General features: G+C 38.8%; 1 protein-coding gene across 2 annotated transcripts; it reads left to right on the forward strand.

Moving 5' to 3' along the window:
* LOC149184189 (uncharacterized) lies at nt 1-27,145 on the forward strand. 2 transcript variants are annotated; one of them, XM_089417419.1, is made up of 5 exons: nt 1-542; nt 813-944; nt 1,036-1,088; nt 1,191-1,257; nt 26,447-27,145. In XM_089417419.1, the coding sequence occupies exons 1-5, from the start codon at nt 303-305 to the stop codon at nt 26,954-26,956; spliced, it is 1,002 nt and encodes a 333-aa protein (XP_089273545.1). In that variant the 5' UTR covers nt 1-302; the 3' UTR covers nt 26,957-27,145. The 2 variants fall into 2 exon arrangements, with proteins under 2 accessions (XP_089273545.1, XP_089273547.1); XM_089417421.1 differs by having other exon boundaries at nt 8-542; nt 1,051-1,088.
* The last annotated feature ends 827 nt before the right edge of the window (nt 27,146-27,972 follow it).

Genomic DNA, 27,972 nt, shown 5'->3' on the forward strand with positions numbered 1-27,972 from the left:
AGGCATTGGTCCGTAGACGTCCATATAAGCCTTTTTGTCTGCATTACCACAGGGAACGCATCATATTATTTAGTTTTAGTGTGCTATTTACCATGATCAATTCATCAACTATTTCTTTTCAGAGTACAGTTCGATAACTAATAATTAACAAGTGCTGTTAAACAAGTGGCTGAGGTCTTCAAGCATATCAAGTGCAAGACGGCAATGAATGAAACTGACCTGAAAATGAAGAGCATTTTCTAACATTTTGTGATTAAGGTCAATCAACCATTGCAGTTTTTGAATTGGTGGGATTCTGAGAAATGTTGCTGCCATTGGGAAATGGAATACGGGATTCTAATCCAATCCCCGCTGTGCCAATGCTCTCTTCTCCCTGCAATCTCCTCACAACAACCAGATTCAGTCCCCATCACGTCGTGCAACACCGATGGCTCGGGCATCCTATTCGTCTCAGACACTCAAGACATTGTTGTTTCACGAAGTATTCCTCGGCCTGCTTCGGAGGACCCAGAGCTGGACTGGAGCAAATTGCCCACAATCAGGTGAATACCTTTTAGCTCAATTTTGCAGACTTCATGAATATTCAGTACAGATTGAATGAATGAATTTAATGGGAATATCGGTATGCAGGTTAGATTCTTTTAGCTTAGTTTTGCAGAATTTATGCATATTCACAGCATAATGATATGTGAAGAATGAATGAATGAATTATATGGGAATCTGTGTATAAAGGTTAGCGCTCTTTAGCTTAGCTTTGCAGAATCTATGCATATTCAGAGCATAATGAATGATATGTGAATGCTGGTGTAAAGGTACTGGTGTCTGCAACCGCTGCCTGTTTAATCGGACAGCTTTCGAAGCCCCTAGCGTCGGCTCTGCTAGGTAAGGGTTTCAACTGGAGGTTAGCTCTTAAATCTGGTGGCATGCCTTCAACCCATTCAGCGGTAAGCGCACTGTCCTACTTTCTTATCATTGAAAATTGCTTCACTGAAAATATTCATTGATTATCTGATTTTGTTGAGGTGGGCATCTAAGATTTTTGTCTCGCAGAGCATGGTAGCCTCTGCCACTGCTATTGGACTGGAAAGGTAAGTTTGGGTTACCCATTCTCACAAGATTAATATTGGAATTTCAGGATGCAGTATATTGATAGACATCTATTAATGTGCTCTAAATTCATCTCAGTGCAGGGGTTTCTCAGATTCCTTGTTCGGGTTGACAGTTGTTGTCGCAGGGATTATCATGTATGATGCTCAGGTACTGCTATCCTACTCTGCGATGCGATTCAACCTGGATTTTTTGCCGAATGTAACATGGAACATTGAAGTTGAGCTTATTACTTAATTACTGTAGTAAAAAAATGTGTTATAGGCATGGTCAATGGTGCCTTGGTTATGTTTCTCGAAGCAACTTCCAAATAAAATTGTGTAAAAGATTTTGATATTGAGCTGGCAAGGCTTTGGGCTGGGACATAACTCTGTTTATCTGGCACCCATGTTTTTGTACTATGCCTTAGGAGATCTGTGACACACATACTTTTAGTCATTATGGTCTATAAGATGTATTCTTTTATATGACACGGCAGACCTCTTTTAATTTCAAGATTAATGCACAATTCGTGGTTAACCAAGAAACAAATTGACGAAACAGCAATTCGTTAGGAAAAAATCACTTAATTTTAATACAAGTTTGTTACAGAATACAATTCTTCTTCAGTCCAGCCAGATTCTGAACTTATCACACTCAATCCTCACGCCGTACCCTGTAACTCTTTCTTTTGGTCTTTCTCTTCTCTTTCCTATTTTCCTGATTGCCCCCCTTAGAAAAGTTGGGATCCCTGGCCTTCTTCTTCCTCTGTTGTTTTATTTTCAAGGTTCCAGAGTCCATTACCACCCGTGGATCATGATACTTCTGTTCCTTACTAATTTTCTGTTGTTTGCCTTACATGCGATTATTTGGATTTGGTATTCTTTTTGACTACAAGCAGTATCCACATATTGTTTTCTTTGAGTTTCTTTTGCCAGCAGATGTGTCTTATTGGGCCACAATCTTTTGGGTTTTTAGAGTGTCAGGCTTATTTAGGGCTTTCTGACTTGTCTCTTGGCTGGCATTTCTCCCAAATTCCCTCCGTTTAAGCATCCTAACAACCCACCAACATGTCCTTCCATTGCCAATTCTTCCTGTTGCCTCAAAATCTAGCAGGTCTTGTAAGGGGGAAGCCTACAAGGCAAAAACTAGACCAAGGGACAACAATGAGGTGTGGCCCATTGTCACCATAGCCACTATCTCCTGCACTTTTGTGGACTTTCACCACTAAGGAGGCATCCCTTTAGTTGGGTCACCTAGAGGATATGCTAAGTTCGAGGAGTAAGGTGACAAGATGGGCTTGTAGAGGATAATTGTTCCTAAGAACAAGGCTCAACAAGCATAATGAAGCAATTCACATTCTCCATAAGGCCTACTCAGGGCAAAAATGATCTAGGGTTTGAGAAATAGCTAGCCAAAAGAGCACACCTAGAATCACAAGCAATGAATACTAGCAACCAATGGAACAACTTGTTGAAGTCTAGGAAAAAACAGGGTTTGTCTAGGGCAAGATCTACCTAGGGCAAAGGAGTTTAGCCTTGAAATGGATGGATTAGCCACTAAAAGGGGGGTGGTTGATTTTGAGGCAACCAACATTCCTCCCGATGTTGAATCCTTCTACAAGCCCAAAACATCAACCCTAGCCTAATTCGTGCCCTAGCCTTAGCTAGTGGCTTATCCTTGAGGGGCGGAAAATTAGATTAGGAGAGAAATAATCATATTTAGGGTAATTTTGATGGATAATCAACAAAGTGACAAGGTTAGTGCCTAGTCCTTGTGATGATGGAGTGTATGGGAGTGAAATATATGTTAAATCTTGGTAAGGAGTAAGGGAATGATGAAGCCCTAGCATTCAAAACGCTAACTATAACTTTTGTGAGGGAACAAAGTCACTTGTGAGTGCTAGTTTAAAGATACACCAAGGGACCATTCACATTCTACTAGTGAGTAATGCATACAGTGCTATCATCTAGATTCCAATCAATGATCTTCAATAATAACTAGCACAATGGAAAACCCTAGATAATTAACCATTCCATACATTAGACACAAGAATAAAATTTATCAAATCCAAGGCATAGTTACAATCTTTTGGGTTTTTAGAGTGTCAGGCTTATTTAGGGTTTTCTGACTTGTCCCTTGGCTGGCATTTCTCCCAAATTCCCTCTGTTTAAGCATCCTTACAACCCACCAACATGTCCTTCCATTGCCAATTCTTCCTGTTGCCTCAAAATTTAGCAGGCCTTGTAAGGGGGAAACCAACAAGGCAAAAGCTAGACCAAAGGACAACAATGAGGTGTGGCCCATTGTCACCACAACCACTACCTCCTGCTCTTTTGTGGACTTTCACCACTAAGGAGGCATCCCTTTAGTTGGGTCACCTGGAGGATATTCTAAGTTCAAGGAGTAAGGTGACAAGTTGGGCTTGTAGAGGATAATTGTTCCTAAGAACAAGGCTCAACAAGCATAATAAAGCAATTCACATCCTCCAATAAGGCTTACTTGGGGCACAAATGATCTAGGGTTTGAGAAATAGCTAGCCAAAAGAGCACACCTAGAATCACAAGGCCAAGAAAAGGCTTCCAAACAATGAATACTAGCAACCAATGGAACAAGAAGGCTTCAACAAGCTTGAAGTTGAAGCCTAGGAAAAAACAGGGTTTGTCTAGGGCAAGATCTACCTAGGGCAAAGGAGTTTAGCCTTGAAATGGATGGATTACCCACTAAAAGGGGGGTGATTGATTTTGAGGCAACCAACATTCTTGCCGATGTTGAATCCTTCTACAAGCCCAAAACATCAACCCTAGCCTAATTCGTGCCCTAGCCCTATCTAGCGGCTTATCTTTGAGGGGTGGAAAATTAGATTAGGAGAGATATTCATAGTTATGGTAAATTTGATGGATGATCAACAAAGTGGCAAGGTCAGTGCCTAGTCCTTGTGATGATGGAGTGTGTGGGAGTGAAAAATATGTTAAACCTTGGTAAGGAGTAAAGGAATGATGAAGCCCTAACTTTCAAAACCCTAACTATTACTTTTGTGAGGGAACAAAGTCACTTGGGAGTGCTAGTTTAAAGATACACCAAGGGACTATTCACATTCTACTAGTGAGTAATGCATACAGTGCTATCATCTAGATTCCAATCAATGATTTTCAATAATAAGTATAGAATACCCTAGATAATTAACCATTCCATACATTAGACACAAGAATAAAATTTATCAAATCCAAGCCATAGTTACAAGATAGAATACATGTATAGTCCTTCATTGCTCTAAAGTAACATCCAAAGACCAAAGAAATAGCTGCAAATAACAAAATACACCATAGAGTCACATCTCCACAAGAAATCAAGAGGATGAAATTCTCCAAGAGGGCCAATATAATCACAAGTGCTGATGATCCAATACAAATGAACCTATCCTCTATTTATACGAGGATTAGGACTAATTCTTAGCCTACAAAAGCCCCTAAAACAAGTTTGATGATAAAATATACTTGGTTACAAGCCAACCCATTAGATTTATGAAAATATGCCCTAATTAGCCCACACGTGTGAGCTGTAAGCTCTCTAGGACGGATTTCATCCAATTTGAGTGCTCCAAATGACATGTTCAAGGGTGATGAGGTGTCCAAAATGATGTAAATGCATGTAAAATTCCATGATTTGACAGTTGGCCCTCAAATACAGCTCATTTCCTCCTGTGGGGTCCCAGGATCTAACTGAGGCACCAAAATGTGGTCTGCAACTACTAAAGGTGGGCTCCTTTGCTCCAACGTTAAGGGCTTCTTTGGTGCAACAAACACTCCCTAGTCTCTCATAGTGAGACCATCCTCATCCAGGCCCTCCCTATTAGGTGCTTATAGCCCCTACGGGGAAGTAACAGTTCTGTTGTCCACCTTCTTGATAGGTGTTAGTGAATAATAATGATGGTAATGAAGGGGAGGAGATTTCATGGCCAAGTGCCATGGTCAAAGGGAGCAACTGATGGGCATGTCCACATCTTGAGTATATAGATGTGAAGAGGGAGCATTCGTGGATGCATGAGATACTAGCTCGGTCTTTGTTTTTCACGCCTCTTGTGCGTCTTTTACTCAATTTTTCCTCGTATCACTGTTCATAGCTCAAAGGTTAGAGCTTGCTTTGAATGATGTGTTAGTTTTTGGTAGCATTGTAAGTGCTCTAGCCTTGAAAATTGGTGGAGAGGCTAAGTAAGGCACATGAGTTCTAAAGAACCCAGAAATTGTTTGGTGAAATTCCACCCGGATTGTATTTTATTAAAATAATTAATATTTTTAATGGGGTTCCTAAGTCTAAACTTGGGGAAATTAAAATATTAATGGGTATTAATCAAAATATGAGATGCGGATCAAGTCATGTTTTAATCTTAGTTGTTGATTAGAGACTTAATCTCGGCCGTTGAAGTCTCAACAAGAAAAGTATAAGAAGGAGGCTTGGGGTTCATTTAGAAACACACAGAGAGATTGAGGAAATCGATTTTCTGAGGTGAGAAGTTCTCAGGAGGAAAATCGATTGGGAAGATCTTGCAGCAGAGGGGCAGTGAGATTCTGGGAGAAGGACTTTTTGGAGAATACAAGGCAGAGAGAGGATAGAAAGACGTCTAGAGGAGGGCTGACGCTGGCCTACGCAGTGCTAATGCAGAGGTAGCGCAATTATTGAGGGGAAGTCAAGTTTCTGCAGAGGGAATTCAAAGTTTCAGTTGCCGGAAGCCAAGGTGTGAGACTGGAGGCAGGAAAGTTGATTTGTCAGCGAACAGAAGATCCAGAGCAGAGAGGCAGCGTAATACCCAAGATGGGTGACGCAGTTTGACGCAAAGGCCATCAGAAGGTGATGTAGAGCCTCCCAGAGCTTAGGATTAGTCATTGATTCTCTAGTGACAGGGTGAGATTATTTCACCAGTCTTTTGTCTAGTATTTTCTTTGTAAAGGATTGCTAGTTGAGTATCCGAGATTTGTATTCAGAATTTTCTCCTTAAAATAATAATAAACCCTCGGAGCTGCTGCACCAGTTTTCCTGCATTGGGGTTTTCTGGGGACTATTTTGTCCAAAAATAACTGTGTCCTATGTATCTTTTTCTTTGCTCAGTTTTCTGTTTCATGTAATCAAATTTAAAGTAGTGTAGGTTGCAGAAGTAATTTGCTTGAGTATTCAAAGAATAACTTGATAATGTATATTAAAATCAAGTAGGTGAAGTAAATTAAGATTTGCTGCAATAGGGGTTCCTTGAGGATTAGGAATTTTCACATGGTATCAGAAGATTGATTTTGAAACAGGGAAGAGCAGATCCAACGCTAAGGAGAGAGGCCAAAAGCTGCACTTGGTAGCAATTGGAATCCCCTTGAAGGGATTGCGTAGTCCTTGCCGGGAAAGCAGAGATTCCGAGGAAATATCTCTCTGAGAGAATCGACAAAGGGGTACGATTTCCGAATTGTGAGTTTGAAGAGGCAGAGGAAGTGACGCAGAGCCTTAGCACAGTGTTTGAAGGGCGCAGTTTCTGCCGGGGCAGAAATTCGTCGGAAAAGAGCGAAGACACATAGAAGGGGGAATTTCTCCTTAGAGAAATTTTTGCTGAAAAGTTCGAATTTCTCACTTGCTAGGCAACAGTGCTGAGCAGTGACTAGAGGAGTTAGTTCGACAGTTGGATTTGATGGCATTGCATGGGCTCAAAGATCAGGACAGGTTGGAAGGAGCTTCCGACTATGTCATATGGAAGACCAGAATCTTAGCTGTTTTGGAGGAGTACGATCTCGAAACCTACGTCAAAAGTGTTGTAGCTGTTCCTGGCAGTGAAGCTAAAAGGCTGCAGACCTACAAAAAGAGGCAAGAATTCTGTAGGAAGCTAAGAAGAGCGAGAAGAAGGGCAACGTTGATCTAAGGGTGAAGAGGAGGTTAGTGACTTGGTCTTGGAAGGGCTCTAGTGTCAAGGGTCTTTGTCATGGTCTTGGTATTCGTCAACTGAAGGTTCTATAAGAAGAATTTGTTTGGGTTTTCCTCTCAAAGAGTGAGAGGTTTTGGCCCTGGCTGACAACCTATATACTGTGTCTCTTGTCTCATTATTGTTCATGAATTGGTAATTGTCTTGATGAAAAGAATGCAATAATAACACAAGAAGAGAAGATCATAATCAAGAAGTAAAAAGACACTCACAAGCGATTATCATAATAGAGAAATCACCTATCTATTGATGCCCTAGATTTCTCAACACCGTGACCCTTGCCACGAGAAATGTCTAATTTCTGAGAAGGTCGTGGTGGTCTACTGGGAGTCTCCTCCTGCATAGTAGGATGACCAGAACCAGAAGGCATATCACCTCCACGTGAGGATGTAGATTGAGGTGGTAGCAACAAAGGTAAAGATGTTCCAACTCGAACACTGCTACTAGATGATGAGGGTGGCATGCTTGTTGTTGCTTCATCATCATCTTTCAAAAGTTCCGTTTCTAATTCTTCTAGATGTAGAGCGCCATCCTCCAAATTATCTTCCTCTGGGTTGTTGTCCCAAGTAGTATGATGTATCATCATGAGCCTACTCATAATAATGACTCAACAACCTCAAGTTGTAGTGCACATAAACCAAGCTTTCTGCTCGACTTTCATTGAGTCTGTTTCTTCTCACATTATGGATGAAGCTATAGGTGCTTCAACACCTCTCTGTAGAAGAAGTATTTACAACCTGCGAAAGCACTTTTTTTGCCAATTTTGCCAAAGGTCCCTGGCTGCCATATGTGTCCCACCATGTGACAACATCAAATCTGTCCCTATCTTCCATTGCATGCAAAGAACCAAACACTCCAGTGCTAGTGAAGTATCTGCCTAATTCAAGACGCAATCTAGCACACTCCTCCCTGTCAGGGACCAACTTGTCTAATGCTGTCATATACCCATTTTGTACCTCTGGAACTGTATGGGGTTTGGCCTTAACCCCACCCCCAGGTGCAGGTTTTCCCAACCAGGACGAAGAGTAGTATTTTGGCGTAAGGATATACGCCAAGGCATGTACTAGAACATTAAGTTTATCCCATCGTGCACACACAAAATTGTGAATAATATCATACAAGTTGGGATCTTGTTCTTGAACAATATCTTTTATTTGCCCCAATATGTTATCCATCTGCTCATACACCTCCCCAATCATTGGTGCGTCATACACCTTCCCAATCATTGGTGCATCTTTGTAAAACGAATCATGTTATAAATGGGCTTGGTGTATTGCCAAAATCCCCTCACATGTGCCCAAAACAGACCATCAAGAACAATCTCCTCCACCTCTTCAAAACCTTGCCTGTCAACTGCGGTTGGAGCCCTATCCTTTAATACCTGCCAACGTTGACTTGGTACCATGCTAACCAATGACTCTCTTACCTTCAAAAGGCGCCTGAAGGCGAGGTAATAGCTAGCAAATCTAGTCTTCACAATCTTCAACAACTCCAAACTTGAGTGACTGTGGAAAAGCCCATGGGTATTTCTATGATTGTTAATAAATTTTATCATTCTCTTTCCTTTTTTGTACAAATCACCAATCCATTTGTATTGAGGGTGTTTGTTCTTAATAATATCATGCATCAAAAGATTCATTGTGTGAACCAAACACCCAGACCAAAATATGTTGGGCTATCAATCCTCAATAATTGCTCCTGCTGCCTTATAATTAGAATCATTATTAGTGATGACTTGGATGACATTGCATGGCCCAATACTTTCAATTGTTTGAAGTAATGGTTTTGTAATGTTGATGGCGGTCTTGAACTTTTATGAGTAATCATATGCTGAAAGGAAGACTACACCACTAGTAGACACAACAAGAACACTTATCAATGGCTTGCCTTTTACATTTGTCCAACCATCAAATACAATTGATACCCCATTGTCATTCCAAGAATTTGTCATTTACCCAAAGCATCTGCTATTTTTGCTTTTTTAGCCTTGTCATACCTTCTTGTATCCTTTGGGGGCATCATTAATGGCGGAAACCATTTCATGCCAATAAGGTGATCGAAGAACATTGAATGGTATCCCACATGCATAGAGAAACCGATAAATTTTTGCATCCACATCATTCCTACACCCTTCGTAAAGGAAATCTGATATGGTTCTACGCCTTAAAGGGATGTTTGTTCCTATGCCTCCATATCCATTGCCATGGGAGGATGTTAATGGTGTTCTTAGTCTATGTGATTGTGGGCTAGTGGTGTCATATTCAAAGTCACCCTTTTATCTTTGAGATTTGTATTGGGCTTCCTTCTCTTCCCTTATGTATTTGGCTCTTTGTTGTGCGACACACTTCCACAAGTTTTATTCCTATTTGTTTATTTCCATCCTGTTGTTGCTCAAATTGTACACATGCGACAACGCTCAGGGCATGGTTGTCACTCTGATCCTTGCCCTTTCCGTTTAAACTGTCTCCTAAAGGAAGGCTAGGGGGGTTAGTCCCTACAAATGAGATGATGAGCAACTTGTTGGGAACCAACAAGTCAAGGAGACACAACTGAATGATCTAGCAACTTGGTTTGAGATTAAGCGACAAGTATGATTATTAAGCACAATTTGATTAGATTCCTTGAGATTATGAATTAGAGACCAGTGCCTTTAAGATTAATTACTTGCACAATATGGATTAATATTCCAAGTTATTGGATGAACAATTGCTGCAGGATATAAAATCTATTCTAAATGAAGTGTAGAACCTAATCTATGTGAGATGCAAGCTCTTGATAGATTTTAATTATATGCCTAGTGTGAGATGCAAGCTCTTGATAGATTTTAATTATATGCCTAGTCTAGGTGAATCCTTCTCCTCAATTCTTTTGAAGCTAGTCTCGAATGCAAGTTGTAGAGAGAAGTCCAAGGGAAGGAGGCTAAGGCCTCATTAACGATACCTCCCATGGAGTTCTAACCAACCAAGTGCCTCCGTTCCTACAAGGGATTGGCCACAAGAGAATTGCAAGGTCATTGTGTTAACTACGAATGAGGGTCTAGACTTCCCAAATTGTATGAAGAAGGTGGTTCTATCTTTCTTTGAACCAAACTTATGCTTGGAGGTGAATTATAAAGATGCACTTGTAACTTAGAATGAAGATGCAAAATATGAGTGATTAGTTCAATGAGATTATTAAATATGTTAAGTGCTTCAACAATATTAAATCAAAATGCTTATATTGATATTCAACACAAGATGACAAGAGCAATACAAGAAAATAGATGAAGCACTTAGAGAACAATTTAGAGATTATCCCAATGAAACAAGATTATCAATTCCAATTATCCAAGAGCTTATTAGAGCTTATTAATGTGTCAATGGCATCTCATTTAAGTCCTCTTATGTCAATGACATCTCATTTAAGTCCTCTTATGTCAATGTTTTTTAACAATTAGGCACAAGAACAATCTTAGAGTACTAATGAGAACAATTTATCATTTAGATCATAAGCTAATGAGACACATAGATGATCTTAAACACAATAATAACAAGCTCCAGTAGAGACAAGGACAATAAGAGATCGTTAACAGTGATATGCAATGTATGCAACTAGCAATGCAAATGCAACTTACTAACAATGATGAGAAGTTAGTGAAATGACTAAATATCCTTACGACAAGATGCAAGACATATGCAACCAGTTAACCAATGATGAGATCACTTGAGAAATGCAACAACTTTTGCAAATTAGATCGACAAGTTATTAGTAGGAAAACGGTCCAAAATTGACAATAGAAGCTAGCAAACACAATATTATTAAGCCTTTAAGTAATGATTGTTAATCTCTTATGTTCTTAGGTTCGTTTAAGAGTATTTTTAGGCTTGGTTATTATTCATTGATTATGCCATTGTCCATATTAGCTTTAGATCTGATATATTATGACAATTAAGAGAAGAGAGGAAAATATGAGAGACCAAACCCTTGAGGCCAAGTAGCCAAGTGGCACTATAAGGGTTGGTTTGACTTTGAATGAGCAATGTAGAGCCTCCAAGACCTGCAACCACCAATGTTAATCTGAAAACACAATGAATATACCCTCAAAAATCCCATGGCTAGGCTTAAAGTGACCTCCTAGGCTTGCGGCTAGGACAATTAAGCAAGTATGTCAAGTATAGGATCCAAAAATGAGGCTTTGGCCTTAAGAGTAAGTGTGAATCCTCGTCAATTTTTTGCGAAACAAATTGTCAATCTCAAAACCCCAATCAAAGGATGATTCAATCCTTTTAGAGCACGCGACTAGGGCTTTTAGCCCTTCTTAAGTTTGCGGCCAGGCTGGAAGGCAACCCTAAGGCTAGTTTGGCAAGTTTATGGCACTAGAAGGGTTGTTTTGACTTTGAATGAGCAATGTAGGGCCTCCAAGACTTGCAACCACCAATGTTAGTATGAAAACACATTGAATATACTCTCACAAATCCGACAACTAGGCTTAAAGTGACCTCCTAGGCCTACAACTAGGACAATTGAGCAAGTATGGCAAGTATAGGCTCCAAAAATGAGGCTTTGGCCTTAGAGCAAGTGTGAATCCTCTTCAAATTTTTGTGAAACAAATCGTCAATCTTAAAACCCCAACCAAAGGATGATTCAATCCTTTTAGAGCATGCGGCTAGGGCCTTTAGCCCTTCTTAAGTTAGCAGCCAAGCTAGTGGCTAGGCCTCAAAAGGCTAGAATGATGGTGAAATGGAATAATAAGCCTTAAAAACCCTTTCTCAATGGATAATGAGCCTGCAAAACCAATGATTAGCCAATAAACTCAAAATTTCATGGATCAGTGACAAAAATACAATGAGAAACTATCGCAAACCATTGCCATAAGTCACTTTAGGCCTGCAAAACAAAGTATTAACCCTCAAAATCAATTGCAAAGATGAAATTAGGTCCCTCTAGGGCTGTGACTAAATCTACGAGGCTTAATTAGGTGCGGCTAGATCTTATAGGCCAGATTAGGGCTACAACTAGGGTGAAATGACCCTTTTAGGGCTACGAACAAGGCCTAGAGGCCTCAAAACCCTTGCGGCCACCTCCTGCAAGCAAACCCTGTCACTTTCAAGCCCAAAACGACCTTAACCTCAAAGAAAACACGTACAAAATCAGTTTAGAAATTAAATACCTAAGAAAAACCCCAATTTATGTAGCAAACAAGCCCTGTAGGGCTAGCGACTTCCTCAAGGAGGCTAGGCAATGCAATTTTGGCACTTGGGTCTTGTAGCTTAGGGCCTCTAGACCCCAAATCAAACCTCCTTGGCTGTGTTACCACTCAAACTAGTAGGGGACCTAAAGGGGTTCCGAAGAGGGCAACTTCTAGGTTAAGGGCAACGGTGGAGGCTTAGCCCACTGTCGCCACAACTAAGTCTGCCTACTCTTTACGGACTTTCACCGATGGGAGGAGTCCTGGTAGTGTAGGGATCACTTGTAAAGTGTATGTTAATGGATAGGTGGAAAGTGACCTTGGAAACCCTTTCCCAAGGATGGAGTGAAGAATGGAACTTGCTTGCCCTTTAAACAAGGGACATGGTCCTCCAAGGGTAAGGGGTGAGGATTGGAGGGTTGAGGGAGAAGGAATATGCTTATAGACGAGGTTCTCAATCCCTGCAATCCTTGGGAAACTTCTCTAGATGGCTATTTCACACTTCTTTTCTTGACTTTCTTCACCGAATTGCTTACTTCAAGTGAGGCTGAGTGAGGCTATATATATACTTTGTCTCATGTCTTTTAGGCTGACATGATCTCTTGTAGGGAAGCCGACTTCATCTTCTAGATTCTTCATTCGTTTTAGGCCGACTTGGAGAGAGTTAGTGACAAGGTCTTGGAGGACTATTTTACATAGACAAGTGTAACTCTTTACAATGTGTAACATGACTTCATTACATGACAATGACTCTTTTATTCTAGATGACAAAATTCCTAAAGACTCTCAATGGGAGTCTTGACTCAAAAATAAAATCTCTTGCTCATGAAACCCATGATGCAAGTTTTATACTTTATTTTTCTTCTTTACATAAAATCACAATTACATGTCATTATGAAGACTGAACCTAGTTACATTTTTCAACATCAGATGCTTTCTTATCTTTTTCCAACTCTTCAGCGAAAGTTTGAGCAATGTTTAGGTCAGTTGGCTTAGAACGTCTCAACTCATAAGAAGTATCAACAAAAATTGCATTCAGATAATACTATAATAGGGATTTATCAATTGGTTTATAATCTTGATGCATCTCCTTAACAATACCATTAAACTTCTTATTAAATTCATCAACAGTCTCATTTTCGTTTTTCTTTATATTGCTGATGGTTCTAAGCAAATATCTTCCTTCCCTTTTATCCCCATACTTATCTTTGAAGGCATTGATGATGGCTTGTAGAGAATCAAAGGAGTTATTAGGCTTATCCAAGAACCATTCCATTGCATCTTCTTCGAAAGAAAGAACAAAAAGCTTCATTTTGACATCTTCATGATTATATGCAACTCTGCTAGCATGCTTCATCAAGAAAGTTGTAAATGCTCTGAGATGGGCTTCAACACTGATTGCATTGTTCCTTTGGAAAGAAGGCATCTTATTCGAACCAAACTTTGGGAAATCATGAGGTTGACCTTGAATATTACCAAAGTTGCAAGAAGCGAACAAGTCCATGATGTCTTTCTCGAAGGGATTAGGGAAAAGCAGATGGATATCAGGGAGGGATTCTTGTTCGAGAAAAATAAGATGTTTACTAGAATGTAGTTTGTTTAATTGAGCTCTAAGGACTTGTTCAAGATCCGAAGCGAGATTAGCGAAACTACTTGGATTTCTTCTAGTATACGCTTTTGTGAAAGGATGAATAAGTGGAGTCACCACCCAAACAGGAAACTAACCCAAATGTCCAGGTGCTAGAAAATGTTGTGATAGTGAGGATGAAAATATGTTGAGGCATCGAGAACAAGAAACTTGTCCCTGACAATGGTGCCAAAAAATGTTGTTTCTCAAATTGTACTCATAATTGCGACAATGCACAGGGCAGGGGCTGTCACTTTGATCCCTGCCCTCTCTGTTTAAGTTGTCTCCTAAATGCAGGCTAAAGGGGGTAGTCCCTACGGATGAGATGATGAGAAACTTGTTTGGAACTGACAAGTCAAGGAGACACAACTGAATGGCATAGCAACTTGGTTTGAGATTAAGCAACAAGTATGATTATTAAGCACAATTTGATTAGATTTCTTGAGATTATGAATTAGAGACCAATGCCTTTAAGATTAATTACTTTCACAATATGGATTAATATTCCAAGTTACCGGATGAATAGTTGTTACTGGATGCAAAATCTATCCTAAATAAAGCGCAGGACATAAATCTATGTGAGATGCAAGCTCTTGATATATTTTAATTATCTGCCTAGTCTAGGTGAGTCCTTCTCCTCAATTCTTTTGAAGCTAGTTTCGAATGCAAGTTGTAGAGAGAAGTCCAAGGGAAGGAGGCTAAGGGCTCATTAACGATACCTCTCACGGAGTTCTAACCACCCTAGTGCCTTTGTTTCTACAAGGGATTGCCCACAAGAGAACTGCAAGGTCACTTTGTTTTTTGCGAATGAGGGTCTAGAATTCACAAATTGTGTGAAGAAGGTGGTCCTATCTTTCTTTCAACTAAGCTTATTCTTGGATGTAAATTTTAAAGATGCACTTCTAACTTAGAATGAAGATGCAAGATATGAGTGATTGCTTCAATGAGATTATTAAATATGTTGAGTGCTCTAACAAGATTAAATCAAAATGCTTATAATGATATTTAACACACGATGACAAGAGCAATACAAGAAAATAGATGAAGAACTTAGAGAACAATTTAGAGATTATCCCAATGAAACAAGATTAGCAATTCCAATTATTCAAGAGCTTATTAATGTGTCAATGAGATCTCTTTAAGTCTTCTTATGTCAATGTTATTTAACAATTAGGCACACGAACAATCTTAGAGCACTATTGACAACAATTTATCATTTAGATCATAAGCTAATGAGACACAATAGATGACCTTAAACATAATAATAACAAGCTCCAATAGAGACAAGCACAATAAAAGATCGCTAATTGTGATATGCAATGTATGCAACTAGCAATGCAAATGAAACTTACTAACATTGATGAGAAGTTAGTGAAATGACTAAATATCCTTAAGACAAGATGCAAGAGATATGCAACGAGTTGACTCACGATCAATTGTGCTAACCCCTTGAGCTATATATATTACAAGGGAAACTTCAAGAGGAAACCCAAGTAATGTTTCCTCACATTTGTGGATGGCATCCCTAGTAAACCCATGGGCGTAGACTAGTGCGCCTCCCTTAGAGGGGATTAGAACTGAGCACTTGTTGGCATGGAACTAGCCAAATGCTTGACGACACTGGTAACAACCAATTGAGCTAACCAACCCCTTGGTATATATGTGTGTGTGTGTGTGTGTATGTATGTATAAATAGACTATAATTAAAATTATTATGTTAGTTCATTTGTATAAAGAATGTTTGTGTAAGAGGAGAGGGGGAGAATGTCATGCACCTAAATCTTGACATATAAATATTAGTTAATCATTAAAGATTAATATTATGGCTAATAGGTATATGTATGGATAAATCCGAAAAACTATGTTGTATAACCATAATTATTGCTTTTTTTTGGTTTGTTAAGTTGTCTGTGTTCTCCAGAGTCTAGAAATGACTATAGGCTTAACCTTTGGCTTGAGAAACCGTGACCCAGGGGCAACTAAGCCGTCAAAATCACTCGGGGATCGCACCCGTCCTAGGCCACACTAGCCCTTAACATGATTGGATTTTTTCCCATGGTGTTTCGAACTGTTGACCTTCACATCACAGAGTGACTTAACAGTACACCCCATCACTATCTATTCTACTTCCCGTGGGTATAATTATTGCATTAGAGGACCTACTATATCTAACTTTTAATATATATTTAATTGGTTAATTTGAAAGCAGGTGCCTCTTGATATATTCCCTTCACAGATACACACACATTCCACACACGCATATATCCCAATCTTTCCATGAGGGGAGGAGGGATACATGGAGATTAAAACTTTGTGATATAAGTGTTAAGGATATAATTTCATTGCTGGAAGATGAGTGCCATCCTTTTTAAAATGATTCAAAATCATGTGTTGGGTTTGCCCATGAGAATATTGTTGAAGACTATTGAAGTGAGTGACTACTTCAGGCATTTGTTTTGATGCAAAACAAAATGGCAAACAATCAATGAACAAAAATTAAGTGTGAAATTTAGAGTCAACACTGATAGTTTGATTGATGGGAAAAGGAAAAATATTAATAAGTTGGGCTCCCTTTGAGGGAATGTTGGCCTTCTTGTTTTCAAACATAAAAGTTGGTTGGGATTGACCAAGGGATAGTTTATCGATTGAGGTAGAATCAAAATAGGACAACCTAGGGGAATCCCCGGTGCTTTACTACAGAATTATGCTTATAGATCTCCTATTTTCACTCATTTCAACGCCTAACAATTGTGCCAAATATCTAAGGGTTTTTACATATGAAGTGGCATCTTTCTTTTTAAGTGTGATAGGAATTTCACTAAGTTTAGGTTGATATTTTGTGGAATTTCCCTGAATCACCCATTACAATCTCTGCAACATTTCGTGAGAACTTTTTCTTTGATAGCTCTTACCACTTGGTAATCTTCAAGGCTTCATCTTTAAGCTCTTTGGTTGTGTTATCACTCAAAAGTTTTCCTTGGATGTGGAAGGAAACTCACTGAGGAAACCTTCAGACCGCTCTGAGATTGGAAGCTAGCCCTTCAATCTGGAGAGGGATTTCTCCTTAACTCTACCACGAAAGGTCACTTTAGCAACAAGTCACTAAGCTCATTGGCCAGATTTAATTGGTGACACATGAAATTGGTTTGGAATGGACAAAAGGGGGAACATTGGGCATGGAGTCTTTGATAGAAAAAGATGCTAACCACAGGTTATATGAACAACTTTAACAAAGGCAAGATAGATTACGATTTTTTTAGACAAATCATCATAGAGGTATGGTAGAAGAAAGTAGAAAATAAATACCAAAAACAGAGCTGTATGATTTTTGCTAATGATATCTAAGCTGAAAAACACATAAGTAATTTGAAAAACATGAACTTGAGCATTCAGTAAGAATTCCAATTCATTTAGCTTTTTCCAAATATTGAAGATTTAATGATCAAAGTTTTGACTAAGAAGAAAAGAAATACAATAGAAAAACTAACAGAAAACCATCCACACATGAATCTTTGAAAATTTGCACAAGTAAACCTGTTTATAGCCAAGTATATTAATATCAAAGGTAAACACAAGGTTTGTTTTTTCAAAAAATTCCGAACCCCTGTTCTGTCTTTTGGAATATCCTTATAGAGAACTGTTTACAAACCGAATCCATGATTCTAGGAAAATTTAATTACAAACTATTTTTAGAAAATATATCCTATCTCTTATACTAAAACTAATATGCATCTTCAAAACATAAATACTTAATTCACTGTCTCTTGATTTCATGGTGCATGACAAACCGTTTGTAATAAAAAGTGGAGTTGTAACTAGTAAACTGTTGAAGAAAAGGAATGAAAATAGGTAACTGATGCTCTGCCATAAAATCTAGCAATCGCCCGTCTTGTGCCTCAAAATCTTGCTAAAAAATTCATTACAATGCTTGAAATAGCCCATCTCTTTAGACCTCTGATGTGATCCTCAAGAATGATATCAACTGTGTAAACATATCTTCCAGATAACTTTAACGAAACTGATCTTTTTATCGTTGCAAGAATCCTGCAAAATATCTAGGAGCTGACAAAATAATTGGCAATATACATCGGGAGACAATCTTGCAATGCACTGCCAAAACAGAGCAAAACTGGTGTTGACAAAATAGTTGTCAGCGCAAAACAGAACAAACTAGCACTGACAAAATAATTGTCAGCGCTCTGTGTAAAACTATAAAAAATGAACACTGACAATTAATTGGCAGCATGGTTCAGGAAATATCATTTGAGCTGCTTTGCTGCCCTCAGTAAAAGGTCTACTTCATTAGTTTGATTTGTTTTCACCCTTTTAGTCTTTTTGGCCTTGGCCTTGGGGCCTTGCTTTTGCTTCTTGGAACTAGAAGCCTTTTCCTTATTTATGACCATATCATTTAATGGTGAATCATCTAACTCAATAACCTGGTTTACTAGGGAAGGGTTTTGCTTCAGTTTAAACTTGAGCCTGAGTTTGTTTATAGGTCTAGTATGGGGCTTTTGAATCCCATAAATTTCAACCAGGGTAGGTTCCTTTTTCCTCTTCCCCTACACCATGTCAAATTTACCCTCCCCTGTTTCACTAGGTCTGTCTTTTTCCACCTGAATTAGTTCATCTGCATGAATTTGTTTTGGAGGGTCTGCAACCTCGACTTGCTCTGGTTCCTGGGGAGGAGACAAGGTTTTCTCTCTCATGGCCCTTTTGGCCTTCCTAGTATAAACCCTTTTCAATGTAGGTACTGGAATAGGGGTTTCAGGTTGTGACACCTTCCCTTTACTTTTGGTTTGAATGGAAGAGGATTCCCTTGAGGCTTTAATAGCTTTAACAAAATCCTTATGTTTCCTACATTTTCTGTTTTCAGGCATAGGGTTCAATGTCTCGACAAAACCTGCCCAGAATAAAAAATGTTCCCATGTTCTATTTATCCTCTTTAAATGATCAACAACCAGCAATTTAACTAGGGCTTTATGAAAAACATATGACTTTGGCCTAGCTCGAACTTTGGTCGACATCTTTCTCAAGCTCATCAACAAGAAATACGACATATTCATACACACTTGCCCAGAAAGCTAGAAATTTAAAGTGGTACATACCCATTTTGTGGTAGCCCTTCGCAAGTGAAATATCTCAGAATAACATTCAAAGTCTCGTGCCATTCTTTTTTAAGCCAGGACCTCTACGCACTTAACCGCCAGGGTTCATATTTGTGCTCATCTTGAGAAAATATGGAATGTCGGTACCTACCAGAGTTCGGTTCTTAAACCATCACTCTCCATCAACTGGGAGGCCTGTTGCCTCTAAAATTGTGTCCTCTATGACTGGGAAGGAAATGTCAGCGATGCTAACATTTTCCCAATCGAAACCCTTTGCAAAAGCTTGAGCCACTCCATTGTGATAGCCATCACATCTGAAACATAAATCTTCCCATCCCGCCTACCGAAATTGTTCCCGAAGTTCTGGGATGGCTTCAAGGATCTCAGGGCCTCCCGGTTCTCCTCTCTGCAAACAACTGCCTTTCCCCATGGTTGCTAACAATAGGCCACAAACTCTGCAGATGACACTGAACTGATGGCACTAATCTTTGGAATGAAAACAACATACATGAACCTGCTATGTTGTGAAGAAATTGATTTGTTGGCCGTTCGGTTGGAATGATAATGAAATATACACCTTATGCCTTAATCATCACATTTGTCACTCACCTGTAACGAATTCATGATGACTAGACGCTGTAGCTTGGAAGAGAATCACATCAACTGCCAGGCCAGTACTCTGCAACAATCATCGAATCATGTCACTGAAGTTTGATTTGTCAGTGCGAATAGTCGTTGAATAATAGGCTACACTGATTATCAATTTGGCAATGCCTTCGTTTTAGCATATGGACCATATCGCTGTCATTTGATGTGTCAACGATTCTCTTATTTTTTTTAACGCTGACAAATTAATTGCCAGTGCTTTCAATTTTTTTTTAAAGAAAAAACTTTAAACAACCAATTCGAGTTCTTGAAACTTTGATCTCAAATATCAAACTGTGATAACAGGTTGAAAATAAGCTAAAAATGAAAGGATGGGCACCTCGTTGGTAGAGATAGTTGGTAAAGCACCTGTTAATTCTCTATCAAGTCAACAAAGTTTAGATTTGAAGCCACTGAGCCCTTACTAAGTCCAAAACTCAAATTAGTGTTAGTTCCTTTGAAGGATTTGGGCTATACCTATATAATGATGATATATTTGTTGCATACTTGGCTCTTATAGATCCAAATGGGGTGGCAATCTCTGTTGCATGAAACTCCTAAACTGCCGATAGACCAGTATTGGAAACTTATTGGAAACTTGGAAACATGTTGGAAACTTGTAGGAAACCCTCAAGTGCCCATGAGGGGTGTGGGATCCATAGGAAGTGTAGAGAACCTTAATCTATGAAAATGAAGACAAATTAATCACTAATTCTTATCTAAACCTACCTACAAATTAACCTATCGTCTTATTTTATTGTGAGATAATGTGTTATTAAAAATAACTACATGCACACTCTGTTTCTCCCAATGTAGCCATTTGTCGGGGGGATGGGGGGGGGGGGGGGTCATGTTTCCAGGGCTTCCCATTTCCGAAACTAGTATATATATATATATATATATATATATATAGAGAGAGAGAGAGAGAGAGAGACTCTATTTCCCCAATGTGTTGAAGAATCTAGGGCATCTAAGTTATTATGAAATTCTTCTAGCAATGATAACAATTTGTGAAGTACATTTACTTCTCTTGTTAACACGATCTTCTTCTTCTTTTTATTATTGTATGTTTTCTAATTTCATCAAACAATTACCAAAAACACAAGATGTTGGCTCTCAGCCAGGGCAAAACCTCTCTCTCCTAGAGAGGAAAACCCTTCTTCGAATTTCACTTATTGAAGCTTCAATTGACAAATGCCAAACCCGAGACCGTTGACAAGAAGATCCTTCAAACACAAGTCAAGCCTTTTTCCTTTTACTTCTTTGTAGCACTTCGTCCTCCAACTTTCAGTAATTGATGGTACTTCTTTTTGGCAACTGCAGAAACCCTAGATTGTATGCTCTAGAGAGAACCCTGTCCTTTTCTTCCTTTGCTTGAGATGGAGCCTTTCTAACTCAAGAAGATGACTTTGTTACCACCCAACCGAGCTTTCTTTTCTTCACTAAGATTGCAGATCTGGAACGCCAGTAGTATGCCCTTCTTTTCTTTGCATGTGTGGGGTATACCTTCAAGAATATCATGCTTGATTCCTTCTCTTTCCTTCGCTTGACTAAGAGGGCTAATAGGCACTCTTTTCTAGCCCAATTAATTATCTTTTATGACTGCAATAAGAGGGCTGTTATGACAGCAGAAAGAGCCTCCTTATCTTCGCATGTGTGACTGTAATAGGCCCTAAAACAAGCCTTGAAAACTCGGTCTTCAGTTCCTCCTTCACTGCAATAGAGACACCTTTCTTCATCCTTCTTGAACCCTTTACTCGTCCTCCTTCTTCGCTGATTTCAGAGATGAGATTATTGGTCTTTGGAGAGGTCAAATGGCTCTTTATATAGGACTCTGCCTCTCCTATTAAGCCGACTTGATTTCTATAATTCAGATTTCTTCCTTTTATGGTGCCGACATATGGAGGAGGCTTGTGACTTTGCTTGGAGGTATTTCTTGGACTCTAATACATAAATATACATGGTGTAGTATGCTCTTAAGGGTATTCAATATTTCTTTTGACTCTTTGACTACCCTATGACACTTTGACATGTGCTAGACCTATGCAATGAGCAAGAAACTCATTTCTATAATTTACAAAAATAATATTTCTTTTCTTTTATAAGTACAAAGATCAAAATTACATTTATGAAGACCGAACCTAGTTACACTTTCTTCAACACTAGCTCTTAACTAGGGAGGTATTCATAAATCATTTACAAGGCATTTGGAAATTTTCAATTTTGAAGAATTCACATAAGAGAAATAAGATTGGCAATCCATCTGTTATACTATCATAGTAACCAACATTGTTTCCACAAGGCCTTGATTGACAACTCTATCTCTCAGTAGATTAGAGCACAATGTTGGCGAGACCAATGACTATAGACATCTTCATCATTGTCTCCCTTCATCATTGTCTCTCAAGGTACATACCCACCCGAGTGTTCATTGAGTATGACCTTCTAGGACTATTCTTATCTTGGGTTCCCAACTCTCAAAGAATATCGGTCCTCTTACCTACTCTATCTTGGATGCCCTACACATCCTCAAAGAGCATCGAATGCCAAATGATTATCCAATCCTTCCATTCTTTCTTCCCAAGTGAACAAAAGAATTTTGTGTCTATCTCTCCCTCTCAACTAGGGAAGATAAGCCCATTCCTGTGAAGGAATGTATCCAAGCTCCCTCTGACCAGGGACTTGACCGAGCTCCTTCTGAACTAGGGACTCTTCTTACATCAGCAACTTCTTCGTGGGTCCTTTAGCTGCTTGATCAATTTCTTTTCTTGATGTCATGAATTTTGTCGTGCTTCTTCCTTGTAGGGCATCAGCCATTGATCACTTTCCTTCTTGGTTTGTCATGTCCTTCCTTTCTTCATGGAAAGTGGCCTTCTTGGTACATGTCTAGAACTTTTGTCATATAGCTACTTCTTTTTCATCATGCTTCTTTCCGAAATTTCCATTCATCATATGAATGCTTAGTTGTACTTGCACTTTACAATTCTTTGTTCTAGTAGCCCTGCATGACTTCATCCAGATATTACTCAAAAATTAAATTAAATAGTACCTTGCTAGATGGATTTCCATCATGTCATCTTGTTGGCTTGAATCAGTATCCTGCATTTTCATATCTCCAAGGCCTTTCCAGGTGTCAAGGGTCCTTTGATCTTTTTCTTCCTTTGTTAGAGTTCTCGTGCCTTCTTCTGGGAGATGTCTTCAACAAATCTGTCGGATGATGATTCCTAGTGACCATGGTGTCCTTTCATCTCTGATATCTTTTCCCATATGCTTCTTCATATGTTGTTTAGTCAACCACCTCATACTCCTTATGAGGACATTTCTCATGTTGACCTTTATTGGTGTGTGAATCATGCCTTTGAGCATATTATTAATGAAAGAGATCTTCCCTATTCTTGACCATGTTTTTAGAGCCATTCCCCATGCTCATTAATACATATGATGACATGACTTTTAAACTGAAAACATAGATGCATATATACCTCATCTTAGTTCTTTTCTTGATCATCTCAGCTTCCTTTGACAACTTCCTAGATTGAGATTGCCTCAATTCCCTTTGTTTTGCTTCATCTTTTCTTGCCTGCATATCATCCTTTCTTGAATCCCTGAGTGGAATTCCTATCGAGACATCTGCTTTTCCTGAAAGTTATGAACCTTCTATTGAAGATTCCACTGGAGGATCTTAGTAGTCCTCATCCTGCAAATGCTCCTTCTTGTTGATGATAGTGGCTTTCTAAGATTTGATTATGATCATTCCTTTCTGCATTGATGAGGTCATTCAATAGCTACATCCTTCCTACATGAATATCTTTATCTGAGCTATCTCTACATAATGCTCCTATATTCTTGAAGATGCCAATTTTCATAAACCATGCATTCTATCCTATTTCTACATGTTCCTATGATACCCAAAACCTTGAAAGAAGACTTATGTGAAGAAGTTGACTTTAATCATAGTAGAGATCTGGAGGGTCCTCCTTTTTCTGCTTCTCTTCTTCTTTCACTTCTTGGGTAATGTGAGCTTCTTCTCGTTTCCTCTTATTGTTGTCCTTCTTAAATTTGGGGCAATCCCTCTTATAGTGTCCATATTCTTGACAACCAAAGCATTGGACTTTGGACATATCTCTGTTACCCTTCCTTCGTGGACCAAACTTGCCAAATTTTCCTCTTCTCTTGGCCATAGCAGAAAATGCTTGCTCCTTTGATCCCACATCATCTTTGGCTTTGAGTCTAGTCTCCTCAATTTTGCATAGAGACCAAAGTTCATTTAGTGGGGTAGCTTCCTTCTTGGCATATATACTTGATGTGAAGTTGCCCCATTCCTCAGGTAGAGCATTGAGTACTACAATTGTCATTTCTCTGTCAGACATAACTTCTCCTAGCTCTTGTAGTTGATCTCTCATCTTAGAGATTTTCATGAAGTAGGGAGCTATTTCTTCCTTGGATATCTTCATCTTATACAATTCATTACGCAATGATAACAATTTGTGAAGCACTTTTACTTCTCTTGTTAACGCGATCTTCTTCTTCTTCTTCTTATTGTATGTTCTCTAACTTCATCAAACAGTTGCCAAAAACGCAAGATGTTGGCTCTCAGCCAGGGCAAAACTTCTTTCTCCTAGAGAAGAAAACCCTTCTTCAAATTTCTCTTATTGAAGCTTCAATTGACAAATGCCAAACCTTAGACCCTTGACAAGAAGATCCTCCAAGCAAAAGTCAAGCCTTTTTCCTTTTACTTCTTTGTAGCACTTCGTCCTCCTCCTTTAGGCAACTGATGGTACTTGTTTTTGGCAAATGTAGAAACCTTAGATTGTATGCCCTAGAGAGAACCTTGTCCTTTTCTTCCTTCGCTTGAGATGGAGCCTTTCTAACTCAAGAATATGACTTTGTTACCACCCAACTGAGCTTTCTTTTCTTCACTAAGATTGCAGATCTGGAACAGCAGTAGTATGTCCTTCTTTTCTTCACACGTGTAGGGTATACCTTCAAGAATAAGATGCTTGATTCCTTTTCTTTCCTTCGCTTGAGTAGCCTCCTTCTTTGCTTGAGTAAGAGGCCTAATAGGCACTGCTTTCTAGCCCAATTAATTCTCTTTTATGAATACAATAGTAGGGCTGTTATGACAGCAGAAAGAGCCTCCTTATCTTCACACGTGTGACTGTAATAGGCCCTAAAACAAGCCTTGAAAACTCTGTCTTCAATTCTTCCTTCGCTGCAATAGAGACACCTTTCTTCGTCCTTCTTGAACCCTTTAGTCATCCTCCTTCTTCGCTGATTTCAGAGGTGAGATTATTGGTCTTTGGAGAGGTCAAATGGCTCTTTATATAGGAGTCTGCCCCTCCTATTTGGCAGACTTGATGACTTGAGGCCGACTTGATCTCTATATTTCAGATTGCTTCCTTTTATGATGCCGACATATGGAGGAGGCTTGTGACTTTGCTTGGAGGTATTTCTTGGACTCTAATACATAAATTTACATGGTTTAGTATGCCCTTAAGGGTCTTCAATATTTCTTTTGACTCTTTGACTACCCTATAGCACTTTGACATGTGCCAGACCTATGCAATGAGCAAGAAACTCATTTCTATAATTTACAAAAATAATATTTCTTTTCTTTTACAAGTACAAAGATCAAAATTATATTTATGAAGACCGAACCTAGTTACACTTTCTTCAACACAATGTACCCATTTGTGTGTGTATGTATACATTGTATCCTATGTTTCTCCCGATGTACCCATTTGTGTGGGGGTTGTGTTTCCGGGTCTTCTTGTTTCTGAAACTAGTACACGTTTTGTGCAACTTAGGTGGCAATGAGTGCTTTACAAAGTGAGTTGCATGATGTTTAGTGTTGTAAGGATGTTTTTGGGTCATATGAACACAACAATGGGCTTTACATTTTTCTAATTTCAGAGTAAATTGGGAATCACACTTGTGGGTAAACTATATCTGCATGCTGCAGTGGCTGTCTTTACAAGAGAAAATTCAATTAAATGAATTTCAATATTGAGTTTTTTTCCTTTTTTTTGTTAAATATTCCCAGGTAACGTATATTGGGAAAACCCCTAGGGACTTCCCTTATTTCGAGGATGGTACCCAGTTAAATCAGTTTCTTCTGGGTGCAAGGTCAGATCAACAATAGGGCTCAAAGCCGTTACAACAATACACCCATTATGAACTCAACATGTCACTTCTGGGAATAGAACCCGAGGGGGGAGGATAACACTCCATCCTACAACCACTTGGGTTAAACCCAACTGACATTGTCCAGATTGAGCTACTATTTCAGCATGTGTGTTTTTAATATTGTATATTTCTGCACCATATTGATTTTGTAAACATCTTCGTAAAGTGAACAATAGCACTTCCTTAAAATCTAAACTGGTAATGGATCTAAGCATTTTTCAGTCCTATATTGTCGTTAGGCTGGGTCAGTTGTCAAATATGGATTTGGATTAGGTTTTGGTGTCAGAGCGTGCAGACTTAGCAAAAAAGTCATAAAAGATGTTTGCTTTTCTGCAACTGAAGGCTGGGCATTAGACTTGACACTTCTGAGCAGATTTGACTGAAGCTACTTCAGATTCAGACATGTTTCATATGTTGCTGAGTTTTGTTTGATATCTAAGACTTTCAAAACCATGGTCAAAATCAGATCGGGAAGAAATTTTAGATTTCCCGATTTAGTGATTTTCATCCTTGTATAAAGTTTAAACAAATGATAAATGTTGTTGATTATAGCTACATTGTATTTGAACAGGAAAGTTTGTAGGCGGATACAATGCTAAGGACTTGTCTGGATATATTGGCATATTGCGTTTGTGTTGCATAATTTCTTATACCAATATTTCTACAATATACAGGGGGTTAGAAGGTCTGTTGGTAAGCAAGCTGAAGTGATCAACATGATGATAGTTTCTAATGCAGTTCCCGTTTGCACCAGCAACAATATAAACTCTTTCGTAACTGATGGTGAGCAAGTCTTGGATTCAATGCAAAGGGAACTGAACTTAGTAGAAGATCTGGATCCCTCAGTAGCTCTATCTCAAATTGCTGTAGCAAATGCTGAAACTATAAGATCAGCAACACGCTTTCCAAGGGAAACAAAAGTATCAAGTCTAAGGTCCCGTGAAATCAGGATTAGCGATGAAGATGGTCAATTTATTGATGGGGAAAGTTTGAGTTCTTTGTCTGAATTGACTCAAACTTCACCGAGTGTGATGACTGGGAAAGTTGATTTTCAGAGATTGAAGCAACTAGCAGCCTGGAGACATATTCCGTTGAAGGAATCTGTTGGCCACACTAAAATTGAAGTTTTGGTAGGAGGATTAGTTGGGCTGATTGTAACTTTGGGACTTCACTGGATACGGTAGCAATTGCAATTGTTGATTGTATGATTTGTATCTTGGTTACAAGTTCTTAACCCATTTATTTTAGTGCATAATTCATAATTCCTTTACAAATGTTTAAGGTGCACTAATCTAGAGGTTTTGTATTCTGTATTTGTAATGGAATTTTTCCCATGAAAGTGAAAAAAGGGCTGCAGTGGCCATTTTCTACAATCATTTCTGTTTCTTATTTGTGTCACTGTTGAGGCTATTCTCATTTATTTGGTTGTAGCTTTGTTTATGAAATCCATTTAAGAGACATGTTAGAGCAGTAGACTAAAAGAAAGCTGCCTCTATAATGGCATCGTAGATCTCCATTATTATCTTTCAACATTTTTGAGACATTCATCTGCTCTATAGAATGAAAAGTAAAAAAATCATTATGGATTTTAAGCACTCTGTTTGTGAGAGACAAATTGAATCTGAATGCCATGCAGAAAGAACATGATGGAGAAGTTCAACAAATGGGATACACATGATGCATATACAATTTACGGATGTTGATATGGAAAATAATCATTTCAAAATATGCAATATTATCTTACAGTGATCAAATCATGTTGTAAACAAGCTCTATTTGTGAGCATCTTTGATATTGTTCATCCAATATTTTGGTGCGACAAAGACATGGCAGGCCGGTGTCATAAGACTCGGTTCAGCCATGGATTTCAAATTGAATGAGTAAGATAACTGCATTGGAGTTCCATTGTGAAATATTCTCAGTTTTTCTTTTTCGATAAACTCACTTTATAGTTATAAAAACTAATTCCCAATGGCCGAAAGGTTATCGACAACGTTATGAACTTTAAGAGAATAAATGGTAAAGAATGGTACTTTGTTGGGTGTAGGATAATGGTGATTATTAAGTTTTCTTTAATGGATGGAGATGGGCTCGTGGTTTAGTGACAAAATTGACAGAGAAATGTGTTGAAGTTTCTAAGTCTAACAATCAGAAACCCTCCATGTACTCACTGGTTTATTTCTTCCTACTTGTCCTGATT

The sequence above is a fragment of the Pinus tabuliformis genome, chromosome 3_2, assembly GCF_031772625.1.
Source record: "Pinus tabuliformis cultivar Carrire ecotype Pingquan chromosome 3_2, CPIR1, whole genome shotgun sequence".
Classification (NCBI taxonomy): domain Eukaryota; kingdom Viridiplantae; phylum Streptophyta; class Pinopsida; order Pinales; family Pinaceae; genus Pinus; species Pinus tabuliformis.

Coding starts and splice junctions, on each gene's coding strand:
- LOC149184189 (XM_089417419.1), top strand. CDS start 303: ATGTTGCTGCCATTGGGAAATGGAATACGGGATTCTAATCCAATCCCC. Junction 945..1,035: donor TGCCTTCAACCCATTCAGCG/GTAAGCGCACTG, acceptor TGGGCATCTAAG/ATTTTTGTCTCGCAGAGCAT. Junction 1,089..1,190: donor ACTGCTATTGGACTGGAAAG/GTAAGTTTGGGT, acceptor ATCTCAGTGCAG/GGGTTTCTCAGATTCCTTGT.